Source organism: Aegilops tauschii, chromosome 2 (assembly GCF_002575655.3).
Source record: "Aegilops tauschii subsp. strangulata cultivar AL8/78 chromosome 2, Aet v6.0, whole genome shotgun sequence".
Classification (NCBI taxonomy): Eukaryota; Viridiplantae; Streptophyta; class Magnoliopsida; order Poales; family Poaceae; genus Aegilops; species Aegilops tauschii.
This window is the reverse complement of record NC_053036.3, coordinates 561,033,360-561,049,614: the sequence shown is the minus strand read 5'-3', so window position 1 is coordinate 561,049,614 and position 16,255 is coordinate 561,033,360. Positions and strand designations below refer to the sequence as shown.

Genomic DNA, 16,255 nt, shown 5'->3' with positions numbered 1-16,255 from the left:
TCGGCGAGGCAGCTTGCTGCGCAGGCGTCGTCGACGCCTTGCAGCGCGTCGGGGCAAGCGCCGTCGGGCGTAGCAGGCTGGCTGCGCTCGCGGGGGAGAAAAAGGGTTCCTGTCCAGAACAGGTCTTCGGACGACGGTGCACCTGGCCCCACGGTGGGCGCCAAATGTCGGGTGGTAGGTGCGACATATGCCAACGGATGGCTTATCATTGTGGGAACCAGTAAAACATCGCCGGTGCCTGGAAACGGGATGAGGCGAAGACATGCACGCCGGCGGATCTTACCCAGGTTCGGGGCTCTCCGTGGAGATAACACCCCTAGTCCTACTCTGCGGGGTCTCCGCATGATCACTAGATCAATACAAGTAGCTACAAGCGCTCCTTGAGCTGTTTGGCTAGAGGAAGAAGAAGGGCGAGGCTAGCTCTCCTTTTCTCTCTAGGTGGTGTGTGGAATTCTATGAGATCAACCCTTTGCATGGGTGTCCCGGGGGGTTTATATAGGCCTACCCCCAGGGGTACAATGGTAATCCGGCTAGGCGCGGGTCCCAGCTGTCAGCGTCTATGCTCGCCGGCTTCTCCGCCGGTCATTGGGGCCCGCCGACTGGTGGGTCCCGCCGGCTGCCGGCCTCTTGGCCGATAGGCCGGCCCCACCTCTTGGGGGCTTTCTCGGCGGCTGGTTACTGTTGCCTCGCCTCTGATGACGAGAGCTTTGTTGAGGTAAGCGTGGCTACAGTGTCGCCGCCTTGCGGGCTCTCACTGTAGCCTTACCTCGTCTTGTCTCCTTAATGAGGCACATGTTTCGAGGGAGGGAGATAGCCGGCTATTGGGAGCCGGCCACATCCCTGGCCGATTAGAGGAGGCCAGGCCGCCTTCGGGTGTCTCTCTGGCAAAAGGGGCCCGCCGCCTACGGGCCGTACTGGCGCCTGTCGTGGGTGACATCGAGGCCAACACGGCTACAGTGTCGCGCCGGACGGGGGATGGCTGGCCTGTACGGCGCCCCTGTGGCCATGCCTGTTCCGAGATTCGGGGTAGTGGGTTGTACTGTGGCCACGCCCCATCCTATCACCGTTATGTGGGTACAGTCTTAGTGGGTGCAGTCTTGCCCGGCTTCGGGGAGCCGGCTTTCTTCATGGCCGGCTTCTGGGAGTCGGCTTTCTTCATGGCCGGCTTCTGGGAGTCGGTCCTCTTGGGGCCGGCTCCCTGGAGTCGGCTATCTCGTATCTTTCTTGGGGGAGGTTTCTGAGGCTGGGTCGCCTTCTGGGAGTCGGCCCTGGGGATAGCCGGCCGGGGGAAGGCGGCCCTATGCTTTGTATGCTTGAAGGCTTAAATGGCCTGATAAATTTTTTAAGAGCCAGGGGGAGTCGGTTTGGCTACCCGTGGCCATTTACTCCAACAGTGCCCGAGTAGCACCACCATCGAAGTCACTCAAGTGTTGTCGCCACCACTTTTCGCAATCCCAGCAACTATATGCGATGCGGTCGTCACCGCTGCACAAACATTCCTCAGCGTCAAGTCATCGTCTATAATTTGCATCTCACCGCTGAAGTCAACCACTGGATCTGGACTGAGGAACCCTCGCGAAGATCTTTCAGGGGCCATCGTAATCCATAGTGAGGCCGCCGGAGCAGGTCGGAGCAGTCACCATCGCAACCATCACTAGAGACGGAAGCACACCATCGCCGACTACAACCTCACCAGAGAGGTCCTGCTCATGCCCGTCGGACCAGGGGCCGACATGACTGGAACTGAAGTGGGAAACACAGATCATCATCACCGACTTGCGTCCGCGCAGCCACCACTAGAGCCAGCACCGCATCCAACCCAGATCAGCACTGAACCGAGCTGACCACAATGGAGCCGAACCTTTCTGGCCATGGCCCCAATCTGGTTCCTGCGCCACAAGGAGGAAGGTCCTGCCCGAATCCTGTAGATCCAGTCCCGCCTGTAGGAGGATCCGGATGAACGGATCTGCGCCGTCTTCCAGCCTAGACCGCCCATGTCTGGCTGCAAGCACGCCACATGAGCCTGCCCAGGTCTGCACACCGTCGCCTTCGCCAGCCCTCGCCCACGCACGAAGCTCCTGGCCTGTCCCACGCACGGGCACAGCCCCACCGCCGTCGCCGCCGCCCGGGCTTTGCCTGGTGACGTCCTCTAGCGGCGATAAGGGGAGATGAGGAGGCTGGGGAGGCCCTGGGTGGCTGGACTTGGGAGCCCCAGTGCGACCCCGGGGGAGCCCCACGGGAGAGAGGAGGGGCCTGTTTTTTTTTCCCGAAAAATGACGGATAGTGGTCTGTATCGGTTACAGGCCTATTACCGGTGTAAACAAGAATACCATTCTAAATATTACAGCCCAAAAACGACATACCAATCACATATGCGAGGCCCATCTGTATTGTTTTTCACGGGGTATATTTTACAGCTGTTTTTGGGCCCTGAAACCAAGCGGGGCCTGAGCCCTATTGCAAATTCGGCCAAGTTACAAATAGATGCAATAAAACTAAAAGTCCCCTTTATTGCACAACATACATACACATACATATATAGTTTGGGAATTACACTCAGAGAACAACTTCCCGACATGCATATAGTAAGGTACACGTGGTCATCAGATCACATATGGTCCGGCGAATTTCTTACTACTTATTACGGTGCCATGCATATGTACTGCTAGGGCACTCCATGTGGTAGGGGGCTACTCGTCCGTAGTAGTATAATCGTTGATAGATGCATGCAGATGCAGGCATCTCAGACGAATTTCTTGACGCGCCTACTGTATCCGGACTTGACGTCAAAGTACCTGCTCCAGAGCATGATGCCTCCGTAGTTGTTGGAGCGCTGCACGATGGGCAGCACCTTGGACACCAGCGTCCCCGGATCCACGTAGCCACTGCCCTTGTTGGACGCCCCTCGCGCCGCCGGCAGGCCGAGGTAGACGGAGCTGTTGGGCAGGCTCTTGGTCCAGTCCTTCCACGCCTTCTTGAAGGCGGCCACGTTGCCGGCCCTGTAGCTGCACACGGGGTTGTTGTAGAACTGGACGTGCACGCGGTCGAAGAGCCCCGTCCGGAGCGCCTCCCCCAGCATCCTGTCCGGGAACGGGCACTGCGGCGCCGCCGTGACGAACACCTTCTTCGCGCCCTTCCTGTCGCCGTAGGCCTTGAGGTGCCTGGCGAGGTCGTCGTAGTGGGCGCGGCTCCCGAGCTCGATGTCGAAGTCGATGCCGTCCAGCACGGCGTTGCCGAACGGCCGGTCGCGGGACTTCCCGCCGAGGTAGTAGTTCCAGAGGTGCTCCGCCACCTTCTTGGCGTCGGCCCTTGAGGCGAGGGAGTACTTGCCGATGCCGCCGCCGATGGCGAGGAGGACGAGGATCTTCTTGGACTGGCAGTACTTGACGTGGGGCCCGACGGCCTTCCAGGGGTGGCCGGCGAGGTTGAGCTCGTACTTGCCGCGGCCGAAGTTGGTGAGGAAGGAGAGGATGACGGTGGAGTAGAGGTTGCTCTCGCAGGCCTCGCGTAGCGACCCCTCGCTGGAGGTCTGGCCCCAGTACACCGTGATCCGGCCGGTCTTTCCCGTCGCGGCCGCCGTGCGGAGCGACGAGAGGAGGATGCAGCAGACGATGACCAGGGCCAGGCGGCGCCCCATGTCGTTCAACGACATGCTGTTCTTCTTCACGGTCGGATTAGCTAAGGTGGTTGTGTTTTTACTTGCACTCGTGATGGTGTGTGTGTGTGCATGGATTGTTATGCAGGAGCTGGTGCTTTTATAGGTAGCAGCGGGGTTCGTTTCCTCCGTGTGAAGCAAGCATACGTGTTACTTTTCCCCCTGTTCCTAAGGATGTGATCGATACGAGGATGTGATAAGATAGACTAAGCACTAGTCAATCGAGCATATCCAATGAGATTTTTTGTCAACGGGTATCAAGGCGACGTGGCGCTTGTAGATGTGAGAACTACGCGACGTACAAGCCAGGAGAGTAAGAATTCTGCTGCGGGTGGCAGCTTTTTTCAACACAGTACGACGCACACGCATACACTCATCCCTATAAACGCACACATATACATCTTATCTATATGAGCACCTTCAAAAGACTGAGACGACATATCATCATGAGATTTACGAAGTCATCGTAGACGCCTCGTCGTTGACGAAACGTGTCCTCCCACTGAGTCCCTCGCGCGTGCTTTTTATTCTTTGCTTCCGATTTTTAAATTTTCATATCTAGAAAAGTACAAATTAATTTATGTTTCTCTTGACGAGGACTTTCAAATAAGATTTATTTTTAAAATATAGTCTATAACACTATGCTTCCTAGTTTTAAAGAGCCCACATTCAATTGAGATCTCTAATTGAAATTGGGTCATCCGATTTTGGTCGGGTCAACAATTTCTTAAAGCTCTTTCATTCAATTTTTTTATACTATACGCCATACTTCCTAATTTTTAAGGCATCACAAGTAACTGAGGTTTTCAATTTAGAATTGGGTCACCCAATTTTCACCGGGTCAACAATTTCTCAAGGAGCTCTTCCATTCAATTTTTTTAGTTTCCCTATGTTTCCTGATTTTGAAGTACTTTCAGTTCAATTAAGGTATTCAATTTTGGATTTGGTTTACGATTTTAATCCGGTCAATGATTTTACAAACCATTCAGTAGCAACTGACCTATAAAAATATATCAATCCCGCGCACCATGTGATATTTGTAGCACCAATATAGTACATGCAGCCGTCGGCGCAAAAATTTCCCCACATAAATATTTATTGGTTAGTGGATAACAACAAACCGCACCACAAAAGGTCCATCAAATCACAACATTATGAATGAAAATAAAACACACTCCATCATCTCCCCCACCCGCCAAACTAAAATATTCCATTAATTTCAAAATATAAGGGGTATTGATTTTTTGGAATGTCAAATTTCTTTAACTTTGACCAAGTTCAAAGCAAAAAAATATCGACATCCACAATATTAAACCAAAAAAAGCATTGAAATTCATTTCATGATGAATCTAATCGTGCCGATTTCATATTATGAATTTTAATACATTTCTCTGTAAATTTGATCAAACTTAAAAGGTTTGACTTTTTTTTAAAGTAATACACCTTATATTTTAAAACATAGTGAGTATTTTTTTTAAGAAACCCAACAACACCAATGGCGCAACAAAGCGCGTCCAACCCTTCTAGTTTATTGATGAGTTTTGAAAATTCTGTTAAGTTTCAACCTTTGAAACTTAGTACGCATGACCAACAAAATCATAATTTTTATGGCAAAAACGCTAAAGTTACAACTCTGAAACTTGATACGAGCGACTGTGAAAATTGCAAGTTTCAGATACAAAATCTTAACTTTCAAAGCTTGAAACTCAAAAACTTACTGTTTCCTCCTGTAGGATCCAACTATTTTGAGGATCGCGAGGCAATCGGGTGGCCAAAGAGGGCTTGGCATGTGCGTACTTCTGGACCTGCGTGCCCCTGCGAATTTGCGGTGGCAGCTGAAGTATTTAGCGAAAGAAGAGGTTGGGCTCTAGCAGGCCTGAGATTTGCTGGATGATCCCAGTTTGAGAAACTTAAGATGCTAATGGTTCTGCCTTGCTGTAGTTCTTATTCCGCCGTTTGATGTGAAGCTAGTAGAACTGTTGCTTATCTTTGTGATAGGCTGGAACTAGTAGCTGGTCCTCGTATGCTTGCAGTATGTTTTACATGCTTTGAGGTGGGGTGATGTGAACACTGGTGCCATGTGTGGGTGAAAAATGGTTCATTTACCTCTGTATTATCAGTTTCATTGAGAAATGAAATTGGAGGGAAACCCCTTGAAGCGAAAAAAGGGGACGTCCTCGCATAGGGGAGCACATTGAGCTGATGTCATCTAATCTACCGTCTCTCACTTACATACTACTACCACTGTACATTAATAGTAATAGAGTACGTTTTTGCAGTTTCATTTGAAGTGCGAAAGTCTTGCATCAGTTACAAAGGAAGTACCAAATTATGGCTTACGTCACACATGGCTGTGATATGTTAGAACCAAGATAATTTGCTCATGCATTATCCTCCTGCATATCGTGCACTCTCTAAGTTTGTATATACAATGCTTGCGTGCATTACAGTCCGGCAAGGTGTAATGCTTGCATACATAGTAAAGGCGGCTCCCTGCTTGGTCCGCATAAGCAATATTTTTCCGGCAGCCGGTGCTGACTTGCTCGTAAAATTCGCGCTACGTGTCTCTACACGACAAAAGTGCAAGCTTGAAATGCACTTATGCACCAAGAAATATTAACGTCAAATCTTCAATTAATGGGGCAGTGTATCATCCTTTTTTTTTTTTAGTGTATCATCCTCTTATTATTACATTTTGTATCAACTTCCCTCTGGTTACAAATATATGTCATTTTAAACATAGATATAGTCTCCAAAATAAAATTTTGTTGCCATCAATTATATTCATGTAGATCCGGTATCGTAAATTTACTTGCCGTATAATTGTTAAATTTTCCTCCCGGAGATACACAAACAAAAGGGAGTTTGACTATCAAAATGAGAGAGAGAGAGAGTCGAATCCATTGTTGTTAACTCTCTCTTGACACTCAACTCAATCGGGCCCTTCCTCTTGCCACCACCACCTAAAAATCCTACCCATCCCATGCGCCCTTACACTATTAGGGAAAACTTTAGTAATAGCGCGGGTTTTGATGCTATCAGCAGCGTGGGTGGCCGCGCTTCTGGTACGGCGCTACAGCTAACGTTTAGTAGTAGCGCATTCCGTACACGCGCTACTACTATAGACTATATCAGCAGCGCTTTTCCGGAACGCGCTACTATTAGTTAGATGTAGCGGTTTCCTAGCCCCGCGCTACTGCTATATCTTTCATCATTTTCCCCAATTCCTACCCCATTTCAGTTTCAATAAACTGCAATTTCCAGATACTACGTACTACTACATATCAATTTCATAAAGCATTATATGTACTAGGTAGTACTACTAGATAACAATTTCATATATAGTCAACATGCATCTTCAAGCAGTACTAGGTGATATCGACGACGATCACCATATGTAGTTTTACATGATATCGACGACATCGACGACGATCATCATATGTAGTCCTAGATGATATAGTCACACACACATGTGTAGTTCTAGATGATATCGACGACAATCATCATCCTGAAGCTTGGGCGGTGGGTGTTCTTGATAGTAATTAGGATGGCATGTCCAACACGAAGATTCTTGCCAACGAGGAATCTCTTCCACCCAACCGAGTTTAAGTGTGTGCGACCGTGTGTGTCCATGCGGTAAGTGCAGGTGGTGATGGAGCCCCTTGCGGTAAGGCGTAGTCCAGCTGAGCCTTCTTCATCAGGCTCGATACCACAACTCACAGATAGGTTCTTTGGCAATTTCTGAATAAGAAAAACATATCAATTAATAAATAGCCTCGCACATACTTTTGCAAATATATTTCTATTAAGTATAGATTTCTACACTATCAAAAGACATAGTACTACGCATTTGTACTAATTAAGCATGAATTCTACTAATAAGTATATATGGATTATCTACAGTATTAATAGTTTCTTGAATTCTACACTAATAAGCATGTGATCAGACTATACACTAAAGCATATCATCGACTAGATTCCACACAGCATATCATTGGACTCTACACTAAGCATATCATCAGATTCACTAAGCATATCATCGGATAATTTGCATTTGTAAGTATAACAATAAAGCATATATATATCATCAAATTACTACAGTCAGTATAACATACCATTTCATGCCGATCGACCATGGTACTTGTCAGGCGGGTCACGAATGGCACCCCGACAAAGTCATCACGTGGCGGAATTATGTCCCATAGGTTGCACACCTCCTCCTCGCTCAGCCTCATTATTTGAGCTATGATGGCTTCATGAAGTGGGTTCTCATCATCTTCATCGAGTGGGTCCTCATTATCTTCATCATCTTCGTCATCTTCATCATCTTCCACCAGGTTGATATAAATGACAGCCAGCTTGGGTCTTTCTGCTCTTAAAGAGAAGCTGATCTACTCACCACCATCCATCTCCTCCAATCTGCGACATATTGCATCCTTTCTCGACCTCCATAGTGTACGGCCCCCCAAGAGCCTCAAATGTCACAGTGTCTCCTGTCAGCTTGTTGAATTTCAACCTCACATTGCATGGGACGATCTGTGTAAAAAAAGCAAAATGACATAATGCAGTAATGCCAACACTAAAAATAAAATAGTTGTTACATTTCATCTAATTTCTTACCGCCGCATGACGAAAACTCGGCTGGAAGTAGATGCTGAACAGCTTGTCAGTTGCAAGGCTGCTGGCGCACCTTGACTTGCACAGTTGACATGGTGGTGGGGGTGGTGGCGCCATTTTCCTAAAGCAATATGAGCAAAGGATTAACGATCCACTTCACAGGAAAGAAAAACAGTAGCATGTGATATTTTTGGTTATCCCGCGAGAAGCAATTTGATGGACAATTATAATCCTAAGATCTAGTAACATATTAGTTGACAAGGTACCACCTACCAAAGCATTTTGGTGGCACCTATTGCCGAAAAAACTTTTCACAAATATCTACCAAATCAGGGTACCACCTATAGCTACCAAGACATTTCATCTAATTTGGCCCCTATTGCCTAAGATAATTGATTAAAAAACAAGTGGCAAATTTAACTAAATTGGCACCTATTTATTACAGAAAAACAAAAGCATCTACTTATCCATGTACAGAAAAAATAACAATAAAATGGTGCATACTGAATCAACTAAATCAACTAGCCTACTAAATCAACTAGCATACTAAATCAACTAAAGCAACATGTTCTAAATCAACTAAATCAACTAGACTACTAAATCAACTAAATCATATCAACTAAATCAAAATGTTGCATATGAACTAGCCTACTAAATCAAAATGTAGTAGGGAGGAGGGGTTGTGGATGGAGGAGGGAGGAGGGAGAAGGAGGGGCGACTCGAGGAGGGAGAAGAGAGTAGGACGGAGGAGGAAGGCGGAGCGAGGAGGGGTCGGCCGGCGGCGAGTGGAGGGAGGACGGAGGAGGAAGGCGGAGCGAGGAGGGGCCGGCCAACGGCGAGTGCAGGGAGGACGGATGAGGAGGGCGGTACCGAGTCCAGCGAGGAGGAGGAGGTGACGGCGGCACAGAGGGAGGAGGAGTGACGGGGGAGGACCGACGCGGGGGGGTTGAGGGGGAGATCGAGTGAGTGTGAGTGTGAGTGGATCAGATAGAGGAGAGTGGGGGTGGGAGATGGAAGGCTTAGCAGTAGCGCGCTATAGAGAAAGGCGCTACTGCTAAACGACCTAGCAGTAGCGCCTTTCACAAAGAACGCGCTACTGCTATGTGTCCGCATGTAAAAATAGACATCAAAAATACATTGATCATCAATGATCTTTTTGTGTACAATCTGATTTGTCAATATGAGTCCTCACCGGTTTAGTAACCAGGGAAGACTCATATTGCGGCCACAAATTTTACACATAGAGTTCAGTGAAGACCAAGTGCTTGTGATAGTTTGAGAAGTAACATATTTAACGTGGTAGAAACCCTCTTCGCGGAGCAAGGAGGGACTAAATTTTTTTAGTAAACTTAGCAGTAGCGGGTATTATTGGAATGCGCTAGTGCTATGATCTGTAGCAGTAGCGCTCTTCGCGCTAACGCGCTGCTACTAAAACTAGCTTCGCAGCGGGGTCGGGGGAATTATAGTAGTAGCGCGGCTTTGAGGAGGCGCGCTACTGCTAATTCTATTTCAGCAGCGAGTTTTGCTGGAGCGCGCTGCTGCTATATAGCAGCAGCGCCTTATTTTAAAACACGCTCCCGGTAAGATTCTGTGTATAGGCTTTTCCCTAGTAGTGCTATGGCTGTTGTGGCGGTGGTCTAAGGTGGGAATATGTCCCACCAATCTATTAGTGCCTTTTTGGATCGGTGCAAAGCACCAGTTGCGACTATTGATTGATCTGTCATCAGATGCTGATTGGAACACTGATTCAGGTCTAGGGGAGACTCTTGTTGCAGACTTTATTGGTCGGGCTCAACAGCGATGAACTTGCGTTGTTGCCTTGTTGAAACTTGAAATTGCTTTCTACTTGCTATTGTGGTGTACTTCATTTGTTGGTCTCGGCAACCGGGATTAAAAACCCTTGTCCACGAGGGCATTTATCCCATTCTTCAAGGTGTTGCTGTTAAAGAAGTTAACAGAGTCATATGTGTTTATTTTATATCTTGTAATGGTTCGGCCATGGTGAAAGAGCATGGTGCCCTCATATTTGGTTTTGGTAATTGATGGCAATCACTATGGACTAATGGTTGCTTTGGATTATACTTGAAAGGGTTGTCCATAGGCACTGCTTGAACACCATATGTTGGTTTCATTGCTAAAAGAACGAGATTATGTGTTGACCATTGTCTTCTTCATATTAATCTCTACCACCGTATTCTATTCCACCCATAGTGCTATATCCATGGCTTGCGCTCATGTATTGCGTGAGGGTTAAAAAAGCTAAAGCACGTTAAAAAGCATGAACCAATTGCTTGGCTGACACCGGGGGTGCATGATTTATACTTTTTGTTAAGAAGATGAAGCATGACAACGCTATATGATTTTGTAGGTATAGCGTTCTTTAGCATTTATATTTTGAAAGGCATGATTGTTTGTTGGTATGCTTGAGTATTAATGTCTTTATGTCAAATTATAGACAATTGCTTTGATCATTTGGTTCTAAATATTCATATCATAAAAGAAATATTATATGATACGCATGTTAGTTGGCATTCCAGATCAAAAATTATGTTTTTATCATTTCTTTACCTAATAATAAAGGATGGAAGATTTCATAGTTCTGCATAAGTCATCCTTTTCTATCCATTGATTTTATGTTTTTCATATAAAGATTGACAGCTGAGATTTAAAAGTATGTTTTTTCCTTTCTACGAGCGAGAAGACCCAAGTGTACTACCTGACCTCGCCTCCTTCGTCCAAATCCATCGCTGGAAGAAAACCTATCGTGACACCATGGTCACCAAAACTTGGATCCAATTCCAAAACAAATAGGGGACCGCCAAAGCGGTGGACACGGTCCAGCGAGGTGAGCACGAGATCAAAAGCGAAGGTCCGGACGGCAAGAGGCTTTCAATCGTAGTCTAGGATGTGCTCCACTTTGTTGGAGATAGCCGGCGTCGGCGAGGGGATGGGGAGGCGGCGGCACTACGTAGGTACACACTGTCATGGGCACCACCACCCTCCTCTCCTACGTTCCTACCCAGCCATGATATCGCAGCCTCGCAGGACTACAAGTCTGTATTAACAACGGTCGAGGCCAACCCCAGCGATTCCCAAGTCATCATCGTCGGTATCCCTTCCTCCACCGAGCACACACCACGGCATCAGCATTGCCGTCCACGCGGCGACGCCGAGCACACCAATGGGCGGTGTCATGTGCTTGTACCACGAGCCACACCAAGCGGCCGGTCCATGAAGCCAGCCTCGCAGCTCCCCATCTCCCTGTGTCATCCTAAGATGGCGATATGGTCGGGCACCCCTGTGGCCGAGCGTCCTGGAGGCCCCACTGTACGCTGCAGCTTGGTATGACAGATGTGCATGGGGAGGACGCCGTGGGGAGGTTCCTGGGTGCAACCGTGTCTGCATCGATGACCGCAGAGTACGAGGCACGTGGCAAAGAAGGCGCTCCTGGAGGCAGTCACGGCTTTTTGGGAAGCGGAGGAAGAGATAAGTAATCTCATCAGCATTATGAAAAGTTAATGCAAAACTGAACGCAACAAGCAAAGAGATAGAGGCTCGAAGATGCAGAATATCACGCACGTGGAGGAGCTAGAGAAGGTAATCTCATCTCATTTAGCTAAAATCCGGTTGAAAAGGGCGTGAAACGTATTATACTATATAACTTATGCTAGCTGAGAGACAGTAAGAAGGCAACATGGTACATGCAGCTGGTTGAGGAAAAAAACAAGAACATGGACTCCAAATCATCCAAGTCAAACTTATATGATCTATTTCGCCTGATTGGAAACTGCTATATGCCTTCGTCAATGCGCAGTCGAACAACGCCGTCAGGTGGTGATGAGAACACTGAAGCAGGGGAAACACACTTCAGTTTGTTATCCACGATTTCTTCAGAAGGTAAATATCAGTGGAATCACAAGTGGGTTTCTCACTTAATCCAAAAGATCTGTCAAGTTGCAAAGATAACGATAGTGATCCTGACATATCTGAAAGCAGATGACTCGAGCATCCTCTACTACTTTTGTCTAGGTGTTATTTATCTTGCTTTGTGCCAACATATTTTCTTCTTCCGTAGATGCAAAGCATCAAGAATGTGACCGGTCTTACACTAGAGAATGGCATCGAGAGCTTCCGTGATTGGATAAAGGTATCTAATATGTTCTTCCAGTCCGTTCACAGTGCAGGTGAACGGGAGAATTCTATCAAGGATAAGTGCCCTTTGAAGATTGGCATTGTCCCTTCTTCAGTGCATGATATTAAATGACCAAACATGTCAATTGTTTAACTTGATTTAGTTGTCTATATTCTGCTCTATGTGGTATTACCAACAACAAAAGTTTTTTTTAGCTTGCAAAGCGACAAGCCTATGCCCATTGTGGCAATAATGTGTTTGCACCAGTGAACAGAGAACTTAATTTTTACATTGTAAGTAATAGATCATGTTTTCCCCATCATTTAAGTGTGTGTCGTGTTATCTTTGTTCATGTTTCTGACTGTTCATTTTCAGTATTCTCTCTTGTTATGATGATGTTCAGTACTGCTCCTTTGGTGCCGACATCTGTTTGGACTGCTGGCCGTTTATAGCCAATGAGACTACTTTATTGGTTGTTGGCTGGAATTATCACTATGACTGAAATCTATTCACTCAAGTAAATTTGTATGGTCACCAAAAACCAACGACAGGTCCACACTTGTCAGTAGTTTGCAATTTGTATTAGAGTCAGTATATGCCTGAGCCAATGGTCAGACAATGTTGTTTAGTTAGGAAATATAGAAAACATGGTCATGATTTATGTAGATTGGACAGTCTGTTAAAACTGCACTCTTCGATCATTAGTGGACAAATTGACTATATATTTCATGCAAATTACAGGTTATATTGGCCCTATTGAAGGAAATATGCCCTAGAGGCAATAATAAAGTTGTTATTTATATTTCCTTATATCATGATAAATGTTTATTATTCATGCTAGAATTGTATTAACCGGAAACTTAGTACATGTGTGAATACATAGACAAACAGAGTGTCACTAGTATGCCTCTACTTGACTAGCTCGTTAATCAAAGATGGTTAAGTTTCCTAACCATAGACATGAGTTGTCATTTGATGAACGGGATCACATCATTAGAGAATGATGTGATTGACTTGACCCATCCGTTAGCTTAGCACTATGATCGTTTAGTTTATTGTTGTTTCTTTCTTCATAACTTATACATGTTCCTATGACTATGAGATTATGCAACTCCCGAATACCGGAGGAACACTTAGTGTGCTATCAAACGTCACAACGTAACTGGGTGATTATAAAGATGCTCTAAAGATGTCACAACGTCACAACATTGAGAATATTACCTTGGGGTGCCTTGGGCATCCCCAAGCTTAGGGTCCTTCCAGTCCTTATTCTCCTCATATTGATATCTCACCCAAAGCTTGAAAACTTCAACCACACAAAACTTAACGGAACTTCGTGAGATAGGTTAGTATGATAAAGAGTAAACCATTCACTTTGGTACTGTCAAAGACAAGGTTCATAATTTTTCTCACATAATGCCTACTGTACCATATCATTTCTACAATTTATATTGAGAAATATAAGCCATAGAAACTAGAAAACAAGCAAACTATGCAATGAAAACAGAATCTGTCAGAAACAGAACAGTCTGTAATGATCTGTACATAAACCATACTTCTGTCACTCCAAAAATTATGAAATAAATTGGTGGACATGAGGAATTTGTCTATTAATCTTCTGAAAAAATAATCAACTCAAAAGCACTCTTCTGTAAAAAAAATGTCAGCTAATCTCGTAAGCGCAAAGTTTCTGTTTTTACAACAAGATCACATTAACTTTGACCCAAGTCTTCCCAAAGGTCTTACTTGGCACTTTATTGAAACAAAAGATATAAAACATGATTACTACAGTAGCTTAATCATGTAAACGCAAAAAAACAGTAAGGGTAAATATTGGGTTGTCTCCCAACAAGCGTTTTTCTTTAATGCCTTTTAGCTAGGCATGATGATTTCAATGATGCTCACATAAAAGGAAAGAATTGAAACATAAAGAGAGCATCATGAAGAATATGACTAGCATATTTAAATCTAACCCACTTCCTATGCCTAGGGATTTTGTGAACACATAATTTATAGGAACAAGAATCAACTAGCATAGGAAGGCAAAACAAGTATAACTTCAAAACTTTAAGCACATAGAGAGGAAACTTGATATTATTGCAACTCCTACAAGCATATATTCCTCCCTCCTAATATTTTTCAGTAGCATCATGAATGAATTAATCAATATAACTATCACATAAAGCATTCTTTTCATGATCTACAAGCATAGAGAATTTTCTACTCTCCACATAAGCAAAATTCTTCTCATTCGGAATAGTGGGGTCACTAATTCCTAAAGTTGACACTCTTCCAAACCCGCTTTAGATGATAGTATTATTCATACTTCAAAAGATATAAGTGAAGTTCATGGAGCATTCAACAATCAATATAGTCTAATCAATATCCAAGCTCAAAATATATAAGGGAAGCACACGAAGCATTCTATAAAACCATACTCAAAAGATTTAAGTGAAGCGCAAAGAGCATTCTATAAGGTCATACTCAAAAGATATAAGTGAAGCACATGAATCATTCTATAAATTGATGAAGGGACATCTCATACTAGCATGGTTCTTAAAGAAAAAGAAAAACACAAAGGACACAAATTATGTGAACAAAACAAAAACCGAGGTATACCGATAATTGTTGAAGAAGAAAGATGGGACCCGGGGCATCCCCAAGCTTAGATGCTTGAGTATCCTTGGAATATTTACTTGGGGTGCCTTGGGCATCCCCAAGCTTGAACTCTTTCCTCTCTTTATTCTTCTCACATCGGTAACTCCTCGTTCTTCGAACACTTCATCCACAAAAACTTAACAAAAACTTTGTGAGATCCGTTAGTATACTAAAGCAAATCACTACCTTTAGGTACTGTTGCAAACTCATTCCAATTTCATATTAGCACTTTATCTACTGTACTCCAACTTCACCATGGTTCATACCCCACGATACTATCCATAGATTCATCAAAATAAGCGATCAACACATAGAAAACAGAATCTGTCAAAAACAGCACAGTCTGTAGTAATCTGGAAGTTTAGTAAACTTCTGTAACTCCAAAAATTATGAAATAAATATGAAAAATTGAAAAAAATTGTACATAACTAATGTTCAAAAAGTTTCAGACCCATTTGGCTTTCCAGTAAAAAATGTAAATTCACGCACTACAGCCAAAGTTTCTGTTTTTGTTCTGCACATAGTAAACAAGCAATCTAATCATCCTAAAACCAAAGCGTGGCACATTATTTTTATAATACAATGGATATACACAAGGAGATAATTATTTACAGAGAAACTTCCATGAAAAATTTTACATTGTTTCCGTGAGCATGAACACAAGCGCTCAAGGTCGACCTCACTTCTTCAATGCATAACTTTCCAATCACTTCTCTTTTTTGAAAAACTTTTTAGGCATGAGAGGCAAGTAAAATTTTTTTTGGTATTTTCATTCTTTTAAAAAAAATTGTATGTTTCACCCACAACTAAACAGAAACAAAAAGGAAAAACAAAATCTACTTTGTGAAGAAAGCAAACGAGCACACACGAGAATATCAACCCCACGCTATTGCTCCCCGGCAACGGCGCCAGAAAAGGGCTTGATAATCCCCAAGTGCATGGAATCATCGTAGCAATTCCCAAAGATGGAAGTGATAAGTATGGAGTGTCGAACACACAAGGAGCTAAAGGTAAGATCAATATTCTCTCAAGTCCTATCTGCCATTGATACGACTCTACGTACACCGAACGTTTGCTTACAGCTAGAAACGAGAAATAAAACTACGTTGTGGGTATGAAGAGGATAACTTTGCATGATATCGGAGAGCTAAAATATAAAAGTAGGTGCTGTTATCATAAAGTTAGAATATACT

General features: G+C 44.6%; 1 protein-coding gene across 1 annotated transcript; it reads right to left on the bottom strand.

Annotated features, from left to right (window-relative positions):
* Window positions 1-2,492: 2,492 nt before the first annotated feature.
* Window positions 2,493-3,724, bottom strand: LOC109742110 (hevamine-A). Its single transcript, XM_020301184.4, has one exon. It carries the CDS (start codon window positions 3,650-3,652, stop codon window positions 2,744-2,746), a length of 909 nt encoding a protein of 302 aa, XP_020156773.1. The 5' UTR covers window positions 3,653-3,724; the 3' UTR covers window positions 2,493-2,743.
* Window positions 3,725-16,255: the final 12,531 nt, after the last annotated feature.